This window comes from Arachis hypogaea, chromosome 7 (genome assembly GCF_003086295.3).
Source record: "Arachis hypogaea cultivar Tifrunner chromosome 7, arahy.Tifrunner.gnm2.J5K5, whole genome shotgun sequence".
Classification (NCBI taxonomy): domain Eukaryota; kingdom Viridiplantae; phylum Streptophyta; class Magnoliopsida; order Fabales; family Fabaceae; genus Arachis; species Arachis hypogaea.
Window position 1 is genome coordinate 26419934 of NC_092042.1, and position 27576 is coordinate 26447509.

General features: G+C 38.6%; 1 protein-coding gene and 1 non-coding gene across 2 annotated transcripts; both read left to right on the top strand.

Moving 5' to 3' along the window:
- Positions 1–16496: 16496 nt before the first annotated feature.
- LOC112701314 (uncharacterized) lies at positions 16497–20178 on the top strand. The gene is made up of 7 exons (XM_072198767.1): positions 16497–16577; positions 16762–16966; positions 17549–19249; positions 19301–19393; positions 19497–19701; positions 19864–19940; positions 20024–20178. The coding sequence occupies exons 1-7, from the start codon at positions 16497–16499 to the stop codon at positions 20176–20178; spliced, it is 2517 nt and encodes an 838-aa protein (XP_072054868.1).
- A 4932-nt stretch (positions 20179–25110) lies between these two features.
- Positions 25111–25218, top strand: LOC112704769 (small nucleolar RNA R71). The gene has a single exon (XR_003155376.1). It is a non-coding gene; the product is annotated as a small nucleolar RNA R71 (small nucleolar RNA).
- Positions 25219–27576: the final 2358 nt, after the last annotated feature.

Here is a 27576-nt window from a genome sequence, read left to right on the forward strand (position 1 = left end):
GTTCTCTGGGTCGAAAACTGGGTCAGAAACAGCCCAGAAGTCACTTCCAGCGCTTTCTGGTCCGTACAGGTCGCGGCCAAGTGACGCGGAGGCGTCGCCCACGTGGCCGCGCGGATTAAAATTCGCAGATGCAATGCATCCGCGTGGATCACGCGTTCGCGTCGCCTAGCATCAGGGTAACTATGGCATATTATATATTAAATCGAAGCCCCCGGATGTTAGCTTTCCAACACAACTGGAACCGCATCGTTTGGGCCTCTGTAGCTAAAGTTATAGCCGTTTGAGTGCGAAGAGGTCAGGCTGGACAGCTTAACAACTTCTTCAACTTCTTGTATTCCTTCCACTTTTGCATGCTTCCTTTCCATCCTCCAAGCCATTCCTGCCCTATAATATCTGAAAATACTTAACACACATATCAAGGCCTCTAATGGTAATAAGAGAGGATTAATAATAAGCAAATATAAGATCAAAGAAGCATATTTTCAATCATAACACAAAATCAGGAAGGAAAATGTAAAACATGCGAATTGTATGAATAAGTGAGCAAAGAGTTGATAAAAATCACTCAATTGAGCATAAGATAAACCATAAAATAGTGGTTTATCAACCTCCCCACACTTAAACACTAGCATGTCCTCATGCTAAGCTCAAGAGAAACTATAAAGAGATGAAGAGGAATGATAGAATGTATGAGATGCAACCTATGAATGCAACTAAATGCAAAATGTTTCTACCTACTTGGTTAAAAATAAATAAGTTCTCCAAGACAAACATAAATCAGATTTCACTAATTCAAATCATATAAAATAAAGACAAGTAAACTTGTAAGAAGATAGCTCATGAAAGCAGGGAACATAGAATTAAGCACTGAACCCTTACTGGTAGTGTATATGCACTCTAATCTCAAGTGTCTAGGGTCAATTTTCTCAATTCTCTACCAATCTTGCTTTCTCTAGCTTGCTCTTCATCTAACAATCAACAAAAATTTAATGCACCAATACACAAATCAAGAGGTCTTTTAAGGGTTGTAATGGGGTTAGGGTCAAAGTAGGATTGTATTTGGCTAAGTGGACTAAAATTTGAATCCTTAATTAACATAAACTTCCCACCTAACTTAAGACAATCCATTTAATTAAAATGTAAAATCTAACTTCCCATTAACTGTGCTTTCCACATGTTCATGCATCCTAACATTGAGTTTTAGTACATATGCATTAATACCAACACTTACTTTGGGCATTTTGTCCCCTTTTATTAATTGCTCTTTTCTTTTTCTCTTTTTTTTTCTCAATGCATATGATTAAAGTATTGAATGCAATAATATGTGCTCAAATATTATTTTGCACATTTTCACTAAAATATACAACACCCAATTATTCAAACCAAATAATTTCAAACCCAACTTCCCCACACTTAAATCATGAGCACTTTTACTAGTCTAAGCTAACCAAGGATTCAAATTAAGGACATTATTGTTTTCCGCTTAGAGTTAGTAATGAGCTAAAGTAAAGAACAAATGGGTATATTAGGCTCAAATTGGTTTGCAAAGGATAATGAAAGGGTAAGGCCATATGGGTATGTAAGCTTAGTAAAATAAAGGCCTCAATCATATCAATGCATGCATACATCAAACAATGGAAATATAGAATTAAGCAAGACAAAAATCACAATTTTAGAGAGAAAAATACACACCAAAAATGAAATATTGGTTGATAAATATAACCAATCAAATAGGCTCAAAATCTCACTGGTTTTGTGTGTTCGAGCTCTAAACTATGTTCCAAAATAAGATTTCTTCAAACAAGTTTTTCAAAAAGTTTTATTCAAATTAGTGAAATATTATAAAAATTTCTTGAAAAAGAAAATATTACTTTAACCAAGTGGTAAAATATGCACACAAAAAAATAAACATGCAATCAAATATGCAAATGCAATAATGAAAAACAAAAATTGGTGTTGAGAAGGGACTAACTAACCCGTGGAGATCAGTATCGACCTCCCCACACTTAAAGATTGCACCGTCCTCGGTGCATGCTGAGATGTGCAGGTGGATGGGGGTTGTAGTTCCTCAGCTAGTGCTCTTTTGTGTTCCTGTCCTTGCCGGTGGTTTGGGAGTAGCTTTCTCTCTTTACCCTTCTTGGAGGCCATCCTGAAAGGGGAAAAAGGAAAGTAACAAGCAAAGCTAGGGGATCCAGCAAGGAAGAGAGCGGGAAAGGTGGTAATCAATGCACAGTAAAGAAGAATGATGTTAACACATGGTCATGACTACATATGAAAAGTCATCAATGGAAATATAGTAAGTGCATGTGATGACAGTTAAATGCAAGATGTTTATTGGCATGCTGGCAAAGGCATGAGTAGCATAGATCAAGCATTCAATGTCCAAGTTAGATTACCAAGTCTTTCAAACTAACAATCATGTTTGTAATAACAATTATATTTAATTAATAAAATATAAAAAGGGTTTTGTGAAAAGCAAGCATTTATAGTAATAGATTAAAAGAAATCTTAAAAATAGTGCACAATGCCATACGGGCGTTTTCACAAACACATAGCATGCATGTTAAATAAGGTATGAAAAATATTAATTAGAACATGCAAGCACCCTTATAATAATATATAATTGTTTAAACAAATCCCAAATAATCCATAAGCAAAATATGGGGAATAATGACCCAAATAAATTTCCAACACCAATTAAAAGAAAAAAGAAGAAAAAGAAAGGAAGGAAGAAAGAAATAAGAAGGGAAAGAAAAGATTTAGATTTGGGGGAGAAAAGAGAAGATATCTTGGCTGATCTGGATAAGCTGTGCGGCGCAGGCGACGCGAACGCGTGAGTGACGCATTCGCGCGGTTGGCGCTATTGTCAAGTGACGCGGCCGCATGGGGCACGCGGTCGCATGAGTGAAGTCGTGCTACAGGCGCGAGGGCAGCCGCGTGCTCACGCAACTTTCTGTTTCAAAATCTTATTTTGCCAAAAATCTGGGTGACGCGGTCGCGTGGGTGACGCAATTGCGTGGATGGCCATTTTTGAAAGACGACGCGGCCGCGTGGGGCACGCGTTCGCGTGGGAGGGCTTGGGCTTCTAGCACGAGTCCAGCCCAATTCCAGCACAACTTTCGGCCATGCACCTTTTTTACGTCGATTTTCATGGCACCCGGCCGCGTGGGTGACGCGGTCGCATGGGAGGCCAAAGTTCCACATGACGCGGTCGCGTGAGCGACGCGGTCGCATGGGGTCAAAGTATGCTAAAGGCGCGCCTCCAGCCACGCTTTCGCGTGACTCTCTGTTCAATTATTTTCTCCCCAACGCACTAGTGATGCGGACGCGTCAGCGACGCTGCCGCGTTGCATGCGTGTTTTCCCATTTTTTTATAATGCAGTATGCAGAATGCAATGCTAATATGAATGTTATACAAAATTCCAGGTTCAATATAATAAAATAAAATAAAACTCGAAAACAAATAAAACTAAATAAAAATGAAAAAGGAACGATCATACCATGGTGGGTTGTCTCCCACCTAGCACTTTTAGTTAGAGTCCTTAAGTTGGACATTTGGTGAGCTCCCTGTTATGGTGGCTTTTGCTTGTATTCATCCAGGAATCCCCACCAGTGTTTGTACTTCTAGTAACCTCCGGGGTCCCAAACTAGGCATGTAAAGCCCTTAAGAAGCTTCAAACAGATTCTTAGGCTCCCGGGGTGACAAATGTCAGAACAGATTCCAGGATCCCAAACCTTACTTTTACACCCGTTTTTGTCTTGATCTGCATTTTTTCAGCCGGGTGAAAGGTGATCTGAATTCTCACTGCAGCGACCAAACAGCTTCCTAGACCCATTCAGTTGAGCTCTATACCAACCCTTGCGTTTAAACTTTGAGCTTCCAACCTTAATGAACCTGGCAGGACAATTTTTACCACTGACCATCTTCCTCTTACTCTTAATGCCACAAAGAGCTCTAAGTTGACCATCCGTCTCCAGTAGCCCATATTCAAGTGGAATTAGAAAGCTAAGGGATGTGAATTTTACCCACTTGAATATTGTGAAGGATGATGGCAACTTAGGGGGAGATATTTTTAATGAAATTGCAAGCTCCACTCCCTTGTGCTCTTCTCTGATAATTACCACCTCTTTGCAAGCTTCTTCAATTTCAACCTCTTCCTCTTGGTAGCTCTATTCCAATTCAATCTCCTCTTCATTGCTTTCTAAGGGCATGGAAGGTTGTGCTTCTTCTTCTTGAATCTTCTTTTCTTGATCAACCTCTTCCAAGTCTTCAACTGTGATATGCCTCGGAGGTTGTACACCCTCCTCAGCATCAATTTCAAACGTCTTGGAAAGGGGTTCTATGACTGGACTTTCCCATGGAGGTTCTACATCTCCTAAACCTTCAACCATTTCTTCCTCTGTAACTATTATGGTTTTCTCCATTTGTTCCAATACAAAGCCATGTTCCTCATTATCCACCGAAGTTTCTAGTGTCTCCTTCATGCTTTGCTCTTCTTTTGATTCTCCACATGCAGCCATGGGAGTACTTTGAGTGTTCAGATGTTGGGAAGCTATTAGATTTACTAACTTGCCTAAAGTGGCCGCAAAATTTTGCACACTCTCATTCATCCTTTCTTGCCTTTGAAGAATAACACGAGGTCTGTCATCCATTAGAGGTTGGGGTGGATATGAGGGTTCATTGGTTGGGAGAGAGGGTTCATAATAGGAAGATGGTTCATCTTGATAATGATATGGAGATGGTGAATATTTAGGTGGTGGTTCATGAGAGTAGTTGTGTTGGAAAGGTGGTGGTTCTGTGTATGGTTCATTTGGCTCATAAGGTGGTTGGTATGGTGGATACGGGTTAGGGTCATATGGAGGTGAATGGCGAAAAGGAGCTTGTGAGTATGGTGGTCTAAAGCTATGTTGAGGAGGGGGTTCATAGGCGTATGGTGGTGGTTGTTGATAGTCAAAAGAGTGCTCACCATAGCCATTGCCTTGATATGCATCACAGAATGGTTATTGATAGTCCATTGGAGGTGGTTGTTGCCATGAGGGTTGATCAAATCCTTGTAGCTCCTCCCATCTTTGATTGTTCCAACCATGGTGCATGTTGTCATTATAATCTCCTCTTCCTGCAACATAATTATAACCAGACTCATAGCCAAAGGGGTGAGAGTTCATAGTAGTGATAGAAAATAAAAACAAAAACTAACAAAAGAAAATATTTTGAAAAAAGAGATGATTTTTGAAAAATTTTTAGATAAAAATTTTAAAATAAAAATCTGAATTTTTTTTTAAAAAATATTTACAATAACCAATAATAAGGCACACGATTGCAATTCCCTGGCAACGGCGCCATTTTGACGTTAAGATTTTTGCTAGTAAAGAATTTATAAAAATATTTGCATTGTAGATATAGCTTCTAAACTAACAGAAATCCCTTCGTCCAAAAGTTTTGGTTGTCACAAGTGACAAACCCTTTTAAAATTGATAACCGAGTATTTAAACCTCAGGTCGTCTTCTCAAGGAATTGCAAGGAGGTATGTTCTTATTATTGGTTATGAAGATTGTAAATTGAGGTTTTGAAGTTTGGGCAATGGGTACAAGTATATTTAAATGACAAGTAAAATAAATTAACAATAATAAAATCTCTTGGCAAGGTATAAGAACTGGAAGTCCTATCCTAATTATCCTTATCAATTGTGATGAGAATTGGATTTTTCTCCCACTTTGTTAACCTCTAACTATGAAGGTAAGTCAAGTGGATGAATTAATTCAAATCTTCAAGTCCCAGTATTTTCTTGGAAAAAGTTAGAGTTATTGGATCTCGAATCAATTCTTGAAGAATTCCAATTTTCAATCAACAATGAGTTTGATAACTCAAGAGTCACCAATTAATTAACCAAAGCCAAAAGGGAAAATATCTAAATTAAATTAAAAGCATTCATGTAAATAAAGTAATCAAACTACGTTTAAACATAAATTCAAATTCAACATAAAAGAGTTCATAAATTAAATTGGGAAAATAAGTTAAGAGAATATTAAACCTGGAATTCAGAAGAAAATTGTAAGTTGGAATAATAATAAATCATAAATTCTTTAAGATGAATCCTAATCCTAATCCTAAGAGAGAGGAGATAACCTCTCTCTCTAAAAACTACATCTAAAATAATAAAAAGTGAATTATTAATAGCATGATTATGAATAGATGCATTCTCCCACTTTATACCCTCTAATCTGTATTCTCTGGGCCGAAAACTGGGTCAGAAACAGCCCAGAAGTCAGTTCCAGCGCTTTCTGGTCCGTACAGGTCGCGGTCAAGTGACGCGGAGGCGTCGCCCACGTGGCCGCGCGGATTAAAGTTCGCAGATGCAACGCGTCCGCGTGGATCACGTGTTCGCATCGCCTAGTATCAGAGCAATTATGGTTTATTATATATCAAATCGAAGCCCCGGACGTTAGCTTTCCAACGCAACTGGAACCGCGTCGTTTGGACATCTGTAGCTAAAGTTATAGCCGTTTGAGTGCGAAGAGGTCAGGCTGGACAGCTTAACAACTTCTTGTATTCCTTCCACTTTTGCATGCTTCCTTTCCATCCTCCAAGCCATTCCTGCCCTATAATATCTGAAAACACTTAACACACATATCAAGGCATCTAATGGTAATAAGAGAGGATTAATAATAAGCAAATATAAGATCAAAGAAGCATGTTTTCAATCATAGCATAAAATCAGGAAGGAAAATGTAAAACATGCGAATTGTATGAATAAGTGAGTAAAAAGTTGATAAAAACCACTCAATTGAGTATAAGATAAACCATAAAATAGTGGTTTATCAAACTTTCATAAGATTTTTAGTGAAATTGAAAAAATTAAACTTATGTTTTCAAAATTAGAATTAAGATTTTCTTTATTTTGGTTCATACTTATATTTTTCTGTCATTGTTTAATTTGTTCGTTTATTTTATTTCTTGGTTTTAATATTAATTTATAGTCTAAGTCGTTGGATTGTGAGGCAAGACTGACGGAGGCCTTCATGTACACCCATACTTTGAAGGCAAACAAGGAGAGATTTGCTGACGAGTGGTCTGCGGCCTAGTATGTGAGTTTAAATTAATCCTAAGTTTCAATTTTATTTAGTTTAAAGTTAATTATTTAACTATTATTCTAATCACAACTAACATGTGTGACGCAAGAGAAGTACACACAGAGGTTGGAGGCCGCGACCCAACAATCTCAGCCGCCTAGTAGGGCCAACGAAGCTGGCTCCGAGACCTCAAGGGTGGATCCCGATAGAATTTGGTGCGAGAAGGCCTCTGAACCCCACAAAAATTACCGTGTTGGGTTGGGGTCGTTCTTCGCCAGTGACCTCTGCTCCTTTGCGTTGGTGACTTCCTCTGCCTCTATCTCTGCCACCAGCCCTGCTGATCCCCAGGAAGTTGTCGACCTGAAGGAGGAGATGCAGAAGCTAACACAGGAGCTTCACCAGCAGGCGAAGTAGTCTTAGCAGAGGTATCAAGATATTCTTGCATGTGTTGTCGTGAGCTCGAACCTGACGGAGAAGCTGGAAAAACTTGATCAGTTGCGACAACAGATGGAGGAGTACAACCAGCAGATATGCGCTGGAGGCAACGGCGCTGCTAGTTCTACGGGACTGCCAGTTCCAGCGACAACGCTCCTGATAGGGAACCAACAGTAGCACCTCCTCTACCGCCTCAGTCGGGGGACCACAATGCCGCTGTTGTTGACGACAACAAAGCTTACAGGGATCTGTAGGGTTTAAGGTTTTGCACATATTTATTTGTCTACTTTATTGTATTCTACATTTGTGACATTTTATTTCATTCAGACCCTTTATTTTTGAATAAAATAATTTTTTAATTTATGAAAACGTTAAATTTCTACTAGCAATTTTGTTATCAAGAGTCTACTAATTGTGGCTTAACTGTGCCAAAAAAATTTTAAAAATAAAATTAACATTATCGTAGGATTTACCATCGGATTGGCGCCTAAACACGTGAAACGGCACCAAAATTAGCGTTTGATGTATCCGATAGTAACCATCAACACAATCTCGCCAAATCCATTGAAAAGACTGACAAAAAATCTGCCCGTAATTAGAGTCACACAAAATAAATCCTCTGGTGAGCAATTTTTTGCGACGTTTATACCGTCAACCCAAGGACGACGAAAATATATTTAGCGATGGATTTATTTGATTAATTCGACGGTAATCAATGTTTTTTATGTAGTGCGAATGCAGGTTCGTCAAAAATGGCATAGTTAAAGAAGGGTTGTTTGAAAAGCCTGATAAAATCACTAAGGGGCATCTTCAACCCCTTCACATCAAGGCAAAAGTAGAAGGTTTTGTTGATTAATCGGATTCTGGTTGATGGAGGAGCAGCGATCAACCTTTTGCTAGAAAGTATGCTACCTTTATCCCAAAAGACAGTCGAAGATCTGAACAAAACCAATCTGGCTATAATTGGATTCAACGAAAAGTCGACCATTGCTCTGGGAATGATCCCTCTAAGTGTCAAGGTTGGAAGTGTCGAAAGACCTACAGTATTCATTGTAGTACCTACTAAAGCCACTTTCAACATGTTGTTGGGAAGAAAATGGATTCATGGAGTTGGGGCTATTCCTTTGATCCTGCATCAGAAGTTGGTGTTATGGGACGAAAATAGGAGAATTAAGAAAATTGAAGTTGATGATAGCCCATGCTATGTCAAGCAGATGAATGTCAACTTCAAAAAATATCATGCTAGTATCCATCCACTAGACATCGATATGAGCACCTTTGACCCATCACTCATCAAAGGTTGCTATGTGGGGCCTAATGGGATGAGATTAGTCCCTAATGCTAGGGAGGGCTTGGCCGATAAGAAAACTTCCTAATGGAAGTATCGAGCCATTGGGCTCAACTCTTAGCCTATATGGCTGAGAGAAAAGAGTGAACAGGGAAATGTGCACTAGATTGTATATATGATCTCGATCCCTTGGAATTTGAGAAGTCTGATTTATTTTCTGAAGATTTTCATGATAAAAAAAAGTCAAAGTGCAAGATCCATTAGAAGAAGTTGAGATTGGCGGACTAGGAAGAATAACTTATATTAGTCGATGGTTGGAATCCCATTCAAAGCAAAACTCATAGAGGTGATGAAGACGTATCATGATTGTTTTGCTTGGGATTATTATGAGATGCCCAGTCTATGCAAGGCATTAGTCAAGCATAAAATACCATTATATCCTAATGCTCAACCCATCAAACAAGCCCCTTGACGTTTTGCACCAGAAGTAATGATTAAGATCAAGGAAGAAGTTGAACGAATGCTTTAAGCCGGGTTCATAAGAATAACCAGGTATGTTGATTGGATTTCTAATATTGTACCTGTAATTAAGAAAATGGTAAGCTTAGAGTTTACATTGATTTCAGCGATTTGAATAAAGTGACTCTTAAGGATGAGTACCACATGCCAATAGCAGAGATGTTGATCAACTTTGCATCAGAAAGACAACTTCTAAGCTTCATGGATGGGTATTCATGTTATAATCAAATATTTATAGCGTAGACAGATGTGTCAAAAATAACCTTTCAATTTTCGGGAGCAATCGAAATTTATAAATGGTTAGTAATGCCATTTGAATTGAAGAATACTGGTGCCACATACCAAAGGGCTATGAATTTCATTTTTCACAATTTTATTGGTAATTTTATGAAAATATATATTGATGATGTGGTTGTGAAATCAGAGTTGGTTAATTCTCACTTAATAAACCTAGAAACTGCCTTTGGTCAAATGAAGAAACATCGACTTAAATGAATCCACTGAAATGTGCTTTTGATATATCTACAAGAAACTTTCTTGGATTCATTGTGCAAAAGAAAGGGATAGCAGTCGATAATAACAAGTGCAAATCCATTCTTGATTCTTCCCCACCTAAGAATAAAAATGATTTGCAATCATTCTTAGATAAGGTTAACTTTCTTCGACGATTTATTTCAAATTTATCTAGCAAAATTAAACATTTACTCCTTTGTTAAAATTGAAACATGGAGAAAAGTTTGAAGAGAATGAAGAACATCAAATGGCTTTTGACCAGATAAAGAGATACTTGATTTCACTGCCAGTCCTAGCACCAATTTGACGAGGAAAATGAAATGGTAGTATATTACCTTAGTTGAACCTTGACTGATGTAGAAATTTGATATAGTCCTATCGAGAAGCTTTGTTTGACCTTGTATTTATCTTGTACAAAACTTAGAAGTTATTTAATTGGTAGAGATGTTTATTTCACGTCAAAAATTGATATTTTTAAATGCATTCTCTCTTATCCAATTCTAAGGGGTAGAATCGAAAAATGGATGTTAAGACTGATTGAATTCTCACTATTATATGTTCCTGTTAAAGCAGTCAAGGGACAAGTGATAGCCAATTTTTTGGCTAATCATCTAGGTGTTGAGATTGATGTCAATGAGTATTTAATTGGATATTTAGAGCTTAACCCTTGGAAGTTGTTTTTTGATGGCTTAAGACATCAACACGGAGTAGGGGTCGAAGTTGTTATCATTACTCCTACCGGTGTCTCAACTAAATGTTTATGTTTCGACTTGAATCTGACCTGTCAAACAATGAAGCTAAATAGGAAGCTTTAATTATTAGTTTAAAATTGTTGATAGAAAGAAGGGCTCGAACAGTCGAAATAATGGGAGTTTCACAATTAGTAATTCAACAATTAGCTGGAAATTATAGTTATTAATAAAAATCTAGCCAAATATTTTATTGTTGTAGTTTGACTCTTGGCTGAATTTGATTATATCTCAATAATACATGTTTTTAGGGAGTCAAATCAAGAAACTAATGAGTTGGCACAAATGGCTTTAAGGTATAGAATCTTCCAAAATTTGCTGAAAGAATTTACTGAAATCAAAATAAATTTAACCCCTTTAGACATAAGGGGAGTTTGCTGTGTTTGTTCCGTCGACACGAACGATTGAAGACATGGGCTTATTTCATTCTTGAAAAATCCTAATTAAATAGTGGATCAAAAATTGAAGTTTTTAGCATTGAGCTTTGTATTAATTTGTGAAGATTTATTCAAGAAAGTGTTGATGAAGCTTTACTTCAATGCCTGGGAGCTCAAGAAGCTTATTTAGCCATGGCTGAAGTCTATGAGGATATTTGTGGGGCTCACTAGGCAGGTCAAAAATTGAGCTATTACGTCAGCAATCATTATATTGGCCAACAATGATTTAGAATTGCATCGAGTTCTTTCCAAATTGAGATTGATGTCAAAGGCATGCTCCTATTCAGCATGTACCTGCATCAAACTTACATGCTATTATTAAACCTTGGCCATTTTGAGGATGAGAATTAGATTTGATAGGATTAATACATCCTCTGTCGACCAAGGGGCACAAATTCACTTTAGTTGTTGTTGACTATTTCACTAAATGGGTGGAAGCTGTGCCCATGAAGGAGGTTACACAATCTAAAATAATTGATTTCATTGAAGAGTCAATCATTCATAAATTTAGTATTTCGCAAACCTTGACTATAAACTAAGGGACTATGTTTACTGGTCGACAAATGAAAGGATATGCTGAATCACGAAGTATTAAAATCAAACATTTGACTCCTTATTATGCCCAAGCTAATGGTCAAGTCGAGGTAGTAAACAAAATCATAATAAATTTAATTAAGCACATAGGGAGGTAGCCTCAGAATTGGCACAATACATTGAGCCAAGTGTTATGGGCTTATAGATGTTTTCCAAGAGAATCAATTAAATCAACACCTTACAATTAAGTCTATGGGCATAAGGTTGTACTACCATTGGAAATAAATTTGCAAACTATAAGGGTAGCAAAACAAAATGATATGTCAGTCGAACAATATTGGTCAAGTATGATCGATGAACTAGACAAATTGGACCAAGTTCGACTAATGGCACTGGATAAAATGATCCAACAAAAAAGAAATGATAGCTAAGTCATATAATCGAAGGGTAAAGAGCGAAAAATTTACAATTGATGACTTAGTCTTGAAATTGGTACTTCTAACTGAGTAGGTAAAAGGAAAATGGTCACCTTTATAGGAAGGACCTTTCAAAAAAGAAAAAGTGTTTGATGGCAATGCGTACGAAATGCGAGATATAAACAGTAATTGAAGCATACATATAAATGGGAAATATCTCAAAAAATAACATGGTAATCACCAGAACAAAAGGCAGTCGAAAGTCACATCTTAAGATTAAAATACAGAACATAAATAAATTAGAACAAGGTCCTAAACATCAGTTTCAAATCCTCTTGATGCTTACCCAAGTTTGTGGTTTCCTGAGCTGTTGTATCCCTGGCATTGGTAGCTCGAGTGACTGCTTTGACAGAGCTTGTCGACCATTAACACTAGTAGTATGAACTTGCTCGATCTTTTGAAGTTTGAAGGAAAGAGCAGCATTAGTTGCTAAAACCTTGTTTTTACTAGATTTCAAGTCAGCCAACTCTTTTTCTAAACTTTCCATCTTTAACGCCAATTGTTGCTCTCTTGTTCGACCTTCTGACAAAACTTCAGAAACCTAGGACCTAGCCTTCTCACATTTCTTCAATCGTATGTCATGTTTATCTAAGGCCTCGATTGACTAATTCATCTCATCATTAGCATCTTGAATTTTTTTATAGATGAACATAAACATCTTCGATAAAGGAACTTAGAGCTGAATGAGTGTTTTTAGGAATATGGAGACTAAGGTAAGCAAGAGCATTAATAAGTCAAACTTTTAAATTGGCATCATTATTAATATCCTCTAGAGGGTGATTCAAACTATCAAGGATGATATTGACTTGTTCGATGATCTAAGGGCCGGGGCCTGTAAGAGCAGGAGAAGTGACTACCTTTGTGATTTCCTTTTCCTGAAGCGGTTTCTCAGGGATCAATTCTTTAACATGTGGAATAGCAGTACTTAGTTCTGGACCTGAAGATACCATTTTAGTCCCCTCAGAAGAATATACCTATCGAGCCTCTGATAGGATGTTCTCCAAATCAAAGTCAATGTTGTCAAAATTTAAATCCCCAGCTTCTGAAGGAGGAACAGTAAAGGATGCCTCTAAACCCTAATCAACAGATTTTTGTATCGATGGTTGAATATGAGAAACCACAGTTGCCGCAGCAGTCGATCCTGACCCATGGGTAGAACCAGACTCTTGGTGAGTTTCAATACCACTTAGAATAGGGTTATAACTTACCTGAAAAGAAAGAGAAGTCAAATAGCAAAAAAGGAGTAATTTGACGAATTTGATTAATAAAGAACCTACTGGTGCACGAAATTGTGATCAATACTTTTCTCAACTCAAATAATCCCCGGTGATGAACCCCAAAAACTTGGTGTTCAATGACAAACCCCATTTTGACGGTTTATCTTGTATTGATTTTAGGGGATTTTATAACCTTTTACCCACATTTATTCAATGAAATAGCATGGTTTTATAACTTCTCCTTTAATTGTGCTTAAGAGTGAAAACATGTTTTTTAGGACTTAAAATAGCTAAATCTAATTCTCTTTGATTCCATTAGATGCCTTGATATGTTTGTTAAGTGATTTAAGGTTTAGGAGGCAAAGATTGGATCAAGGGAATGAAGAAAGAAGCATGAAAAGTTGGAGAACTCATGAAGAAATGAAAGAACCGGAAAGCTGTCAATCCGACCTCTTCGCACTTAATCGACCATAACTTGAGCTACAGAGGTCCAAATGATGCGGTTACAGTTGGGTTGGAAAGCTAACATCCGGGGCTTTGAAACGATATAAGATTTGCTGTAGTTGCTACAAGTATGGTGGCGCGCACGCGCAAAGTACGCGCATGCGCCGTTGCTGCCACCTAGTCCACTTGAAGCAAAACGTGGCCAGCGATTTTAGAAGCCTTGTGGGCCCAATCCAACTCATTTCTGATGCTATTTAACCCAAGGAGTGAAGAGGGAAACATAAGTTAGTTACCATTAGTTTAGTTTAGCATAGTTTAGTTTGAGAAGTAGTTTCTAGAGAGAGAAGCTCTCACTTCTCTCTAGAATTAGGACTAGGATTAGGATTAGTTCTTAGATCTAGGTTTTAATCTTTGCTTTCTTCTACTTCTACCTTTCAATTCCTTGTTGCTACATTCATCTTCTTCTATTCTTTTATTGTAACTTCCTTTATGTTGTTCTTATATTTTGTTGTAGATCTAGTATTGTTCTTTCTACATTCTTCCAATTCAATAAGAGGTAATTCATAATAATTGTTCTTCTTTGCTTTTCTATTGTTGATCTCTTGCCTTTGTAGTTAGATCTCTCTTTAATTCTTGCAATTTATGTTGTTTACTTTTATTGCACTTTATGTGTTTGTTGAAATGCCTCTTCTAGATATAGTGTAGATTTTGTTCCTCTTGGCCTAGGTAGAGTAATTAGTGACACTTGAGTTATCTAATTCCTTTGTTGATTGATAATTGGAGAGATTGCTAATTGGTTTGGAGTGCACTAAAGCTAGTCTTTCCTTGGGAGTTGGCTAGGACTTGTGGCTCAAGTCAATTCATCCACTTGACTTTCCTTTATTTAGTAAGGGTTAACTAAGTGGTAGCAATGAACAATTCTCATCACAATTGAGAAGGATAACTAGGATAGGACTTCTAATTTTCATACCTTGCCAAGAGCCTTTTATAGTTGTTAGTTTGTTTTCATTGCCATTTACTTTTCATGCTCCTTATCCAAAACCCCAAAATAAATCACAACCAATAACAAGACACTTCATTACAATTCCTAGGGAGAACGACCCGATGTTTGAATACTTCGGTTTATAAAATTAGGGGTTTGTTACTTGTGACAAACAATCTTTTGTATGAAAGGATTAGTGATTGGTTTAGAGACTATACTTTACAACGAGATTCCATTAGTGAAATTCTAAACCGTCAAAAATCCATTCGTCATTCAACACCATGGCATAAACACAACTTCGCACAACTAACCAGCAAGTGTACTGGGTCGTCCAAGTAATAAACCTTACGCGAGTAAGGGTCGATCCCACAGAGATTGTTGGTATGAAGCAAGCTATGGTCACCTTGTAAATCTTAGTCAGGCAAACTCAAATGGATATGGGTGATATACGAATAAAACATAAAGATAAAGATAGAGATACTTATGTAATTCATTGGTGGGAATTTCAGATAAGCGCATGAAGATGCTGTGTCCCTTTCGTCTCTCTGCTTTCCTACTGTCTTCATCTAATCCTTCTTACTCCTTTCCATGGCAAGCTTATACAAGGGTTTCACCGTTGTCAGTGGCTACCTCCCATCCTCTCAGTGAAAATGTTCAACGCGCTCTGTCACAGCACGGCTATCCATCTGTCGATTCTCAATCAGGCCGGAATAGAATCCAGTGATTCTTTTGCGTCTGTCACTAACGCCCCGCCCTCAAGAGTTTGAAGCACGTCACAGTCATTCAATCATTGAATCCTACTCAGAATACCACAGACAAGGTTAGACCTTCCGGATTCTCTTGAATGCCGCCATCAGTTCTAGCCTATACCACGAAGACTCTGATCTCACGGAATGGCTGGCTCGGTTGTCAGGCGAGCACTCGGTTGTCAGGCGATCAACCATGCATCGTGTATCAGGAATCCAAGAGATATTCACCTAATCTAAGGTAGAACGGAGGTGGTTGTCAGTCACACGTTCATAGGTGAGAATGATGATGAGTGTCACGGATCATCACATTCATCAAGTTGAAGAACAAGTGATATCTTAGAACAAGAACAAGCGGAATTGAATAGAAGAACAATAGTAATTGCATTAATACTCGAGGTACAGCAGAGCTCCACACCTTAATCTATGGTGTGTAGAAACTCCACCGTTGAAAATACATAAGAACAAGGTCTAGGCATGGCCGTGAAGCCAGCCTCCCAATGATCTAAGATAGCATAAGAACAAGGATAGCTACCAAAGTCTACAAATACAATAGTAAAAGGTCCTACTTATAGAAAACTAGTAGTCTAAGGTTTACAGAGATGAGTAAATGACATAAAAATCCACTTCCGGGTCCACTTGGTGTGTGCTTGGGCTGAGCATTGAAGCATTTTCGTGTAGAGACTCTTCTTGGAGTTAAACGCCAGCTTTGGTGCCAGTTTGGGCGTTTAACTCCCATTCTTGTGCCAGTTCCAGCGTTTAACGCTGGGAATTCTGAAGGTGACTTTGAATGCCGGTTTAGGCCATCAAATCTTGGACAAAGTATGGACTATCATATATTGATGAAAAGCCCAGGATGTCTACTTTCCAACGCCGTTGAGAGCGCGCCAATTGGGCTTCTGTAGCTCCAGAAAATCCACTTCGAGTGCAGGGAGATCAGAATCCAACAGCATCTGCAGTCCTTTTTAGTCTCTGAATCAGATTTTTGCTCAGGTCCCTCAATTTCAGCCAGAAAATACCTGAAATCATGGTTCTGAAAACCGGACCGGACCGGCCGGTTCGACCGGTTCAACCGCGAACCGGCGATGGAAGCGGTCCGGTCCTCATGTGAAAATCGCCCTCAGGAAAACCGGGCAAAAACCGGTGAACCGGCCGAAAACCGGCCGGTTGGGCCAGACCGGTGACCGGCCGGTTCTTATAAACGACGCCGTTTTTCGTTATTTTAAAAAAAAAAAAAATTTCCCCCGACCCGACCCGCTCGTTCACCCCCCTTCCCTCGACCCCCAACCGTTCTCCTCAGTTCTTTCTTGCTTCTCACAATCTCAGTCTCACTCCCTAACCTAACCCTAGCCATCTGAGAAGCACCAGCCCAGTCGCCCTCCAGCGTCGCCGCGGTCTCAGGTGGTCAGCGCCGCCGCCGTCGCCTGGTTCCCCAGCACCAGTAGCCCTCCTGCCCCTCCATCGTCTTCACTCTTCAGCTTCTCAACAAAAAAGCCCTCTCATCGTCTTCATCGTCGCGTGATCCTCAACACCGGAAGCCGGCCGTCGAACCCAGGTAAGTGTCTCGTCGTCCTCAGGTTCTGTGAACTTGCTCTGCTAATCTTCGTTCTTCGCCTCTTCGGTGAACTTCCTCTGTGAACTACTGAACTTCCTCTTCAATTTCTGAAGAAACATGAACTTGAAACTGTGAACTTCGTCTGCTGTTCAAACCTAGGGAGTTTTTTTTTCTTAGTTGATAGTGAAACAGAAACATGGCGGGAGGTAGAATTTTTTTAGCTTGTATGCATAATTGTTGAAACAGAAACAGAAACATGAATGGAGGCAAAATTGTTGTTGCTTGTATGCAGAATTGTTGAAACAGAAACAGAAACATGTATGCTGTAGGTAGAATTGTTGTAGCTTGTAGGCAGAATTGGTGTTTGTGTTTGTGTTTCTTGGTCACTGTCTTGGGACCAATTTTGGAATGTTAATGGAAACAAAAAAAAGGTAGTCTTGTTGAATGGCTGAATGGCTGAATGCTGTTTTTAATTTTGTATGTGTCTTGTTTGTTGCAATATGATATCTGTCTTGTTTGCTGTAATATGGTCTTGTTGATGTTTTTTATTTTTCATTGTGTTGTTGTTGTTTTTAATTTCAGTTATGGATAATGTTGTTAATCAAGAAGCAATTGCTGATAACAATGCTTCTGTGAATAATGCTGCTAATTCAAATGATGCTGCTAATCCTAATCCCCCTAGTGCTAACGATAGTCAGTCACAAGGTTCTTCTAACCTACGGGGAAAAACAGATTTAGCTTGGAAATATGTTGCTCTACAAATGGTGAATGGAAAACCACAATACCAATGTTTATTTTGTCTACAAGTTTTCAATGGAGGTGGAATTCACCGGATGAAGAAACATCTAGCAAAGATTACTGGAGACGTGAAAAAATGTCCTAAAGTTCCATATGATGTGGAGAAACAGATGGAAAGCTTGTTGAAAGAAATTCAGACCAACAAAAACAAAAGAAAAGTTAGTTTTAGTGAAGAGGGTGGTGATGAGGTAGAGGATGCAATTGATGAAGCAATAGCCCAAGAAGAACAGCAGCGTACTTCGAGTCAGCAAGTGGTTGGAGGCGATCCAAAGAAAAAAGCCAAAGTCATTCCTGCTATGTTTGCACCAAGAACGACGCCAGGAGCTCAACCAAGTATTAGGAGTGTTTTGCAAAACAAAGAGGCGATACACGAGGTTGATAAACGGTTTGCTCGGTGGATGATGGATTGTAAAATTCCATTTAATGCAGTGATGTCGCCATTTTTCCAAGATATGTTGGATGGTGTTGCTGGTATTGGACCTGGTTACAAGGGTCCTTCTTATGACAAGTTAAGGGTTCACTTGTTGGCTGATCTTAAAAGAGAAGGTCAAATGGTAGTTGATAGTTATAGGAGTGCATGGAAGGAAACTGGATGTACCCTCATGGCTGATGGTTGGACAGATCAAAGACAAAGGACGTTAATCAATTTCCTGGTGTATTGTTCTAAAGGTTTGTGCTTTGTGAAATCAATAGATGCTTCCAGTATTGTTAAAAATGCCCAACACTTGTGTAATTTGTTTTCTGAGGTTATTGAATGGATTGGCCCTAATAATATTGTGCATGTTGTGACTGACAATGCGGCCAATTATGTTGCTGCTGGTAGGCTTATCAATAGAAACTATGATAATATCTATTGGTCACCATGTGCTGCTCATTGCCTTAATCTTATTTTAAAAGATATAAGCAGCATGGCGCATATTTCTAACCTTGCAACACGCGCTTCAAAGATCACAGTATTTGTGTACAATCATACGGTTTTCTTATCTTGGCTAAGAAAAAAACCTCATTGGAGAGAAATTGTACGTCCTGGTCCCACCCGTTTTGCAACTGTGTTTATCACATTGATGAGCATCTTTGAACGTAAAAAGGATTTGCAAGCATTGGTTGTAGATTCAATTTTCACTGATCACAAATTAGGAAGGAGTGCTACTGGTAGAGCTGTGAGTGCTACTATCTTGGATTGCAAATTTTGGGATGATTGCTTTACTGTATGTAAACTTGTGGGCCCTCTGATTAAATTGCTGAGGCTTGTTGATGGCGATGACAAACCTTCTTTGGGATATGTTTATGAAGGAATGCAAAGGGCAGAAGATGCAATTAAAGAGATGTTTAGGCAAAACAAGACTGCATATCAACCGTACACAGATATTATCAACTCAAGATGGGACAAGCATTTGAAGAAACATCTTCATGCGGCAGCTTACTTCCTGAATCCTTCATTCTTTTTTAATGAAAATTTTAAGGAAGAACCTGATGTTATGCGAGGTTTGCTTGATATTGTTACCTCGTATTGAAAGTGTAACAATTTGGATTCAGTTGATGCAATGAAGGAAATACAGTTATATAGAGATCGGAAGGAAAGTTTTGATAGACCAGAAGCTATTCGAGCTGCATCTCAACTTAAGCCTGGTAAGAATATGGCTGAATATTTGTTTTTTTAATAGTAACTTGTTTTAAGCTCCTATGTTCTTAATTGATAACTTCTAATATGTTATGGTTTTATAATTGGTAGATGAATGGTGGAGGTTATTTGGTAGCTCTGCTCCTTGTTTACAAAAGATAGCTGTTCGCATTCTTAGCCAAGCATCTGCTTCTTCTGGGTGTGAGAGAAATTGGAGTCTTTTTGACCAGATTCATACAAAAAGAAGAAATAGATTGGAGCATGATAGACTGAATGACATTGTTTATGTTACTTATAATTTGCGTCTTAAATCCAGGTAACATGTTTCATGAAATATCATATTGTTTCATACGTAATCTTTATCTTAACAAATTTGTAAATTGTTAAATCTTCATACATTGTATTTAACTTTTTAGGAAGGAAAAAGAAAAAAGAAAGCAAAAGACACAATATGATCAATTGATTATGAAAGCATCAGTCTAGTTGACTTTTGGGTGACTGAAGAGGTTGTAGAGAAAGAGCCTGATCTTCCTAGTAATGTGGATGACTTATTGCGTGAGTATAGTATATTTATTTTCTAATGATGTATTACAATGTAGTTAGTTCATAATCTAATGATAACATGTGTATTTTATTAGGTGAAATTGATGCTGATTTATATCAAAGTGGCGGTGGTAGTGGTGGTCTTTATGCTGCATCTGTTGATTCTTCTGCTGAAGAGGGTGGGAATGAAGGTGAAGATGTTCCCACCGAAGCAGATTTGCAACAAGTTTTTGCGGATTTTGATGATTGATAAATCATGATGTTGGGATTTAATATTTAGATATGTCTTTATATTATTTAACTTTTGAGTATGTATTTTGATAAGATTATATGAATTTGGTTGATGAAAGTTTATGTAGTGTTTTAAATTTCGAAGATATTTTAAGTTTTATATTAGACCATAATTATATTTTAGGATGTTTATTCATAATTTATTTATTATTTTATTCTAAAACGGTTTTTCCGGTTGGACCACCGGTTAGACCGGTTGGACCAGTGAACCAGTGAACCAGTGACTTGAGCGGTTTGATGACCGGTCCGGTTTTCAGAACCTTGCCTGAAATCACAGAAAAACACACAAACTCATAGTAAAGTCCAGAAAAGTGAATTTTAACTAAAAACTAATAAAAATATACTAAAAACTAACTAGAACATACTAAAAACATACTAAAAACAATGCCAAAAAGCGTACAAATTATCCGCTCATCACAACACCAAACTTAAATTGTTGCTTGTCCTCAAGCAACTGAAAATCAAATAAGATAAAAATAAGAGAATATGCAATGAATTCCAAAAACATCTATGAAGATCAGTATTAATTAGATGAGCGGGGCTTTTAGCTTTTTGCTTCTGAATAGTTTTGGCATCTCACTCTATCCTTTGAAATTCAGAATGATTGGCTTCTTTAGGAACTCAGAATCCAGATAGTGTTATTGATTCTCCTAGTTAAGTATGATGATTCTTGAACACAGCTACTTATTGAGTCTTGGCTGTGGCCCAAAGCACTCTGTCTTCCAGTATTACCACCGGATACATACATGCCACAGACACATAATTGGGTGAACCTTTTCAGATTGTGACTTAGCTTTGCTAGAGTCCCCAATTAGAGGTGTCCAGGGTTCTTAAGCACACTCTTTTTGCCTTGGATCACAACTTTATTTCTTTCTTTTTTTCTTTTTCTTTCTCTCTCTTTTTTTTCTCGTTTTTTTTTTTGAATAGAAATGCTTTTTCTTGCTTCAAGAATCATTTTTATGATTTTTCAGATCCTCAGTAACATGTCTCCTTTTTCATCATTCTTTCAAGAGCCAACATTCATGAACCACAAATTCAAGATACATATGCACTGTTTAAGCATACATTCAGAAAACAAAAATATTGCCACCACATCAAAATAATTAAACTGTTATAAAATTTAAAATTCATGCAATTCTTTTCTTTTTCAATTAAGAACAATTTTTTCATTCAAGAAAGGTGATGGATTCATAGGACATTCATAACTTTAAGGCATAGACACTAAGACACTAATGATCACAAGACACAAACATAGATAAACATAAGCACTAAAATTCGAAAAACAGAAAAATAAAGATCAAGGAAATCAAAGAACGGGTCCACCTTAGTGATGGCGGCTTGTTCTTCCTCTTGAAGATCCTATGGAGTGCTTGAGCTCCTCAATGTCTCTTCCTTGTCTTTGTTGCTCCTCTCTCATGATTCTTTGGTCTTCTCTAATTTCATGGAGGAGAATGGAATATTCTTGGTGCTCCACCCTTAGTTGTCCCATGTTGGAACTCAATTCTCCTAGGGAGGTGTTTAGTTGCTCCCAATAGTTTTGTGGAGGAAAGTGCATCCCTTGAGGAATCTCAGGGGTTTCATGATGAGTGGGGTCTCTTGTGTGCTCCATCCTCTTCTTAGTGATGGGCTTGTCCTCATCAATGGGGATGTCTCCCTCTATGTCAACTCCAACTGAATAACAGAGGTGACAAATGAGATGAGGAAAGGCTAACCTTGCCAAGGTAGAGGACTTGTCCGCCACCTTATAGAGTTCTTGGGATATAACCTCATGAACTTCTATTTCTCCCCCAATCATGATGCTATGAATCATGATAGCCCGGTCTATGGTAACTTCGGACCGGTTGCTAGTGGGAATGATTGAGCGTTGTATAAACTCTAACCATCCTCTAGCCACGGGTTTGAGGTCATGCCTTCTCAAATGAACCGGCTTTCCTCTTGAATCTCTCTTCCATTGGGCGCCCTCTTCATAAATGACTGTGAGGACTTGGTCCAACCTTTGATCAAAGTTGACCCTTCTAGTGTAAGGATGTTCATCTCCTTGCATCATGGGCAAGTTGAATGCCAACCTTACATTTTCCAGACTAAAATCCAAGTATTTCCCCCGAATCATAGTAAGCCAATTCTTTGGATCCGGGTTCACACTTTGATCATGGTTCTTGGTGATCCATGCATTGGCATAGAACTCTTGAACCATTAAGATTCCGACTTGTTGAATGGGGTTGGTAAGAACTTCCCAACCTCTTCTTCGGATCTCATGTCGGATCTCCGGATATTCACCTTTTTTGAGTTTGAAAGGGACCTTGGGGATCACCTTCTTTAAGGCCACAACTTCATAGAAGTGGTCTTGATGCACCCTTGAGATGAATCTCTCCATTTTCCATGACTCGGAGGTGGAAGCTTTTGCCTTCCCTTTCCTCTTTCTAGAGGTTTCTCCGGCCTTGGATGCCATAAATGGTTATGAAAAAACAAAAAGCAATGCTTTTACCACACCAAACTTAAAAGGTTTGCTCGTCCTCGAGCAAAAGAAGAAAGAAGAGAGTAGAAGAAGAAGAAATGAGAAAGAAGGGAATGGCTTTGTGTTCGGCCAAAAAGTGGAAGAAGTGGTGTTTAGGTTGTGGGAAAATAAAGGAGTGAAGATGGTTATATATAGGAGTGGGGGGAGGGTTATGGTTCGGCTATGGGAGGTGGAGTTTGGGAGGGAAAGTGGTTTGAATTTGAAGGGTGAGGTAGGTGGGGATCCTGTGGGGTCCACAGATCCTGAGGTGTCAAGGAAAAGTGATCCCTGCACCAATTGGCATGCAAAAATGCGTTTTGAGCCAATTCTGGCGTTAAACGCCGGGCTGGTGCCCATTTCTGGCGTTTAATGCCAAGTGCTTGCCCTTTTCTGGCGTTTAACGCCAGTCTAGTGCCCCTTTCTGGCGTTAAACGCCCAGAATGGTGCCAGACTGGGCGTTAAACGCCCATCTGCTAGCCTTACTGGCGTTTAAACGCCAGCAGGATCTTCCTCCAGGGTGTGCTATTTTTCTTTCTGTTTTTCATTCTGTTTTTGCTTTTTCAATTGATTTTGTGACTTCTCATGATCATCAACCTACAGAAAACATAAAATAACAAGGGAAAATAGATAAAATATAATAAGATTGGGTTGCCTCCCAACAAGCGCTTCTTTAATGTCAGTAGCTTGACAGTGGGCTCTCATGGAGCCTCAGAGATGTTCAGAGCAATGTTGGAACCTCCCAACACCAAACTTAGAGTTTGAATATGGGGGTTCAACACCAAACTTAGAAGTTGGTTGAGGCCTCCCAACACCAAACTTAGAGTTTGACTGTGGGGGCTCTGTTTGGCTCTGTTTTGAGAGAAGCTCTTCATGCTTTCTCTCCATGGTGACAGAGGGATACCCTTGGGCCTTAAACACAGAGGATTCTTCATTCACTTGAATGATCAATTCTCCTCTATCAACATCAATCACAGCCTTTGCTGTGGCTAGGAAGGGACTGCCAAGGATGATGGATTCATCCATGCACTTTCCAGTCTCTAGGACTATGAAATCAGCAGGGATGTAATGGTCTTCAACCTTTACCAGGACATCCTCTACAAGTCCATAAGCTTGTTTTCTTGAGTTGTCTACCATCTCTAGTGAGATTTTTGCAGCTTGCACCTCAAAGATCCCTAGCTTCTCCATTACAGAGAGAGGCATGAGGTTTACACTTGACCCTAGGTCACACAAGGCCTTCTTGAAGGTCATGGTGCCTATGGTACAAGGTATTGAAAACTTCCCAGGATCTTGTCTCTTTTGAGGTAATTTCTGCCTAGACAAGTCATCCAGTTCTTTGGTGAGCAAAGGGGGTTCATCATCCCAAGTCTCATTTCCAAATAACTTGTCATTTAGCTTCATGATTGCCCCAAGGTATTTAGCAACTTGCTCTTCAGTGACATACTCATCCTCTTCAGAGGAAGAATATTCATCAGAGCTCATGAATGGCAGAATTAAGTCCAATGGAATCTCTATGGTCTCATTTTGAGCCTCAGATTCCCATGGTTCCTCATTGGGGAACTCATTGGAAGCCAGTGGACGTCCATTGAGGTCTTCCTCAGTGGCGTTCACTGCCTCTTCCTCCTCTCCAAATTCGGCCATGTTGATGGCCTTGCACTCTCCTTTTGGATTTTCTTCTGTATTGCTTGAAAGAGTACTAGGAGGGAGTTCAGTAACGTTCTTGCTCAGCTGACCCACTTGTGCCTCCAAATTTCTAATGGAGGACCTTGTTTCAGTCATGAAACTTTGAGTGGTTTTGATTAGATCAGAGACCATGGTTGCTAAGTCAGAGGTATTCTGCTTAGAACTCTCTGTCTGTTGCTGAGAAGATGATGGAAAAGGTTTGCTATTGCTAAACCTGTTTCTTCCACCATTATTATTGTTGAAACCTTGTTGAGGTCTCTGTTGATCCTTCCATGAGAGATTTGGATGATTTCTCCATGAAGGATTATAGGTGTTTCCATAGGGTTCTCCCATGTAATTCACCTCTTCCATTGAAGGGTTCTCAGGATCATAAGCTTCTTCTTCAGATGAAGCTTCCTTAGTACTGCTTGGTGCATTTTGCATTCCAGACAGAATTTGAGAAATCATATTGACTTGTTGAGTCAATATTTTGTTCTGAGCCAATATGGCATTCAGAGTGTCAATCTCAAGAACTCCTTTCTTCTGATTAGTCCCATTGTTCACAGGATTCCTTTCAGAAGTGTACATGAATTGGTTATTTGCAACCATTTCAATGAGCTCTTGAGCTTCAGTAGGCGTCTTCTTCAGATGAAGAGATCCTCCAGCAGAGCTATCCAAAGACATCTTGGACAGTTCAGACAGGCCATCATAGAAAATACCTATGATGCTCCATTCAGAAAGCATATCAGAGGGACACTTTCTGATTAATTGTTTGTATCTTTCCCAAGCTTCATAGAGGGATTCTCCTTCCTTCTGTCTGAAGGTTTGGACTTCCACTCTAAGCTTACTCAATTTTTGAGGTGGAAAGAACTTTGCCAAGAAGGCATTGACTAGCTTTTCCCAAGAGTTCCGGCTTTCTTTAGGTTGTGAGTCCAACCATGTCCTAGCTCTGTCTCTCACAGCAAAAGGGAATAGCATAAGTTTGTAGACCTCAGGGTTAACCCCATTAGTCTTGACAGTGTCACAGATTTGCAAGAACTCATCTAAGAACTGATGAGGATCTTCCAATGGAAGTCCATGAAATTTGCAATTCTGTTGCATTAGAGAAACTAATTGAGGCTTAAGCTCAAAGTTGTTTGCTCCAATGGCAGGGATAGAGATGCTTCTCCTATAGAAGTCGGGAGTAGGTGCAGTAAAGTCACCCAGCACCTTCCTTGCATTGTTGGCATTGTTGTTGTTTTCGGCTGCCATGTGTTCTTCTTCTTTGAAGATTTCTGTTAAGTCCTCTACAGAGAGTTGTGCCTTGGCTTCTCTTAGCTTTCGCTTCAAGGTCCTTTCAGGTTCAGGATCAGCCTCAACAAAAATACTTTTGTCTTTGCTCCTGCTCATATGAAAGAGAAGAAAACAGGGAAATATGGAATCCTCTATGTCACAGTATAGAGATTCCTTGAGGAGTCAGAGGAAAAGAAAAATGGAAGACAGAGGTGGAAAATTCGAACTTATCAAGAAAGATGGAGTTCGAATTGTGCTTTAAGGAATAGTGTTAGTCCATAAATAGAAGGATGTGAGAAGAGGGGAAGTAATTTTCGAAAATTAAGTAAAATATTTTGAAAACATTTTGAAGAACTTTAATTGATTTTCGAAAAACAAGATTGAGAAAGAATAAGGTGATTTTTGAAAAAGATTTTGAAATTAGAAATCAAAAAGATTTGATTTTGAAAACTATTTTGAAAAAGATGTGATTAAAAAGATATGATTGGTTTTAAAAAAGATGTGATTGAGAAGATATGATTTGAAAAACATTTTAAAAATATTTGATTTTGAAATCAATGACTTGGCTATCAAGAAAAGATATGATTCAAACATTAAGCCTTTCTCAACAGAAAAGGCAACATACTTGAAATGTTGAATCAAATCATTAATTGATAGCAAGTATCCTTGAAAATGGAAAGAAATTGATTTTGAAAAAGATTTGATTGAAAGGATATGATTTGAAAAAGATTTGATTTTGAAAAACTTTGAAAACTAAAAAAAATTGATTTGAAAACAAAATCTTCCCTCTTGTGCCATCCTGGCGTTAAACGCCCAGAATGGTGCACATTCTGGCGTTTAACGCCCAAAACTCTACCCTTTTGGGCGTTAAACACCCAGCCAGGTACCCTGGCTGGCGTTTAAACGCCAGTCTGTCCTTCTTCACTGGGCATTTTGAACGCCCAGCTTTTTCTGTGTAGTTCCTCTGCTGTATGTTCTAAATCTTCAATTCTCTGTATTATTGACTTGAAAAGACACAAATTAAAAATATTTTTGGATTTTTAATAATAAGGAATAATCAAAATGCAACTAAAATCAAATAACAATGCATGCAAGACACCAAACTTAGCAGTTTGTATACTACTGACACTAACAAAATGAGAATGCATATGAGACACATAAACACTCAAGTTAATAGAATTCAAAGATCAGAGCAAGTAAATCATCAAGAATAACTACAAAAAGAACAGAAACATGCAATTGACACCAAACTTAGAATGAAACACTAAACTCAAACAAGAAATATTTTTGGATTTTATGATTTTGTAATTTTTTTGTGTTTCTTTTTTCGAAAATGAAGTGAAAAAAAAAGAAAATAAATATATCAAAATTCTTATTGAGAATTCCAGGAATCAGTGCAATGCTAGTCTAAGACTCCGGTCCAGGAATTAGACATGGCTTCACAGCCAGCCAAGCTTTCAAAGAAAGCTTCGGTCCAAAACACTAGACATGGCCAATGGCCAGCCAAGCCTTAGCAGATCACTACTCCAACAGCAAGATTGATAGAAATCAATAAGCTCTTGTGATGATAAGTTGAAACCTCGGTCCAATAGAATTAGACATGGCTTCACAGCCAGCCAGACTTCAACAGATCATCATGAAACACTAGAATCCATTCTTAAGAACTCTGAAGAAAAATACCAAATCTAAGCAACAAGATGAACCGTCAGTTGTCCAAACTCAACAATCCCCGGCAACAGCGCCAAAAACTTGGTGCTATTTCCGGATCAGAAATTTGGCACTGATGTTACCGGACCAAAAGCTTGCCGAAACCTCGAACAATCCCCGGCAACGGCGCCAAAAACTTCGTGCACGAAATTGTGATCAATACTTTTCTCAACTCAAATAATCCCCGGTGATGAACCCCAAAAACTTGGTGTTCAACACCATGGC

Bases quoted from the DNA above. Each gene is read 5' to 3' on its own strand.
- LOC112701314 (XM_072198767.1), top strand. From the start codon at position 16,497: ATGGAAGCGGTCCGGTCCTCATGTGAAAATCGCCCTCAGGAAAACCGG. The intron at 16,578-16,761 runs GTTGGGCCAGAC...ACCTAACCCTAG, and splicing joins AACCGGCCGAAAACCGGCCG to CCATCTGAGAAGCACCAGCC. The intron at 16,967-17,548 runs GTAAGTGTCTCG...TTTTAATTTCAG, and splicing joins AAGCCGGCCGTCGAACCCAG to TTATGGATAATGTTGTTAAT.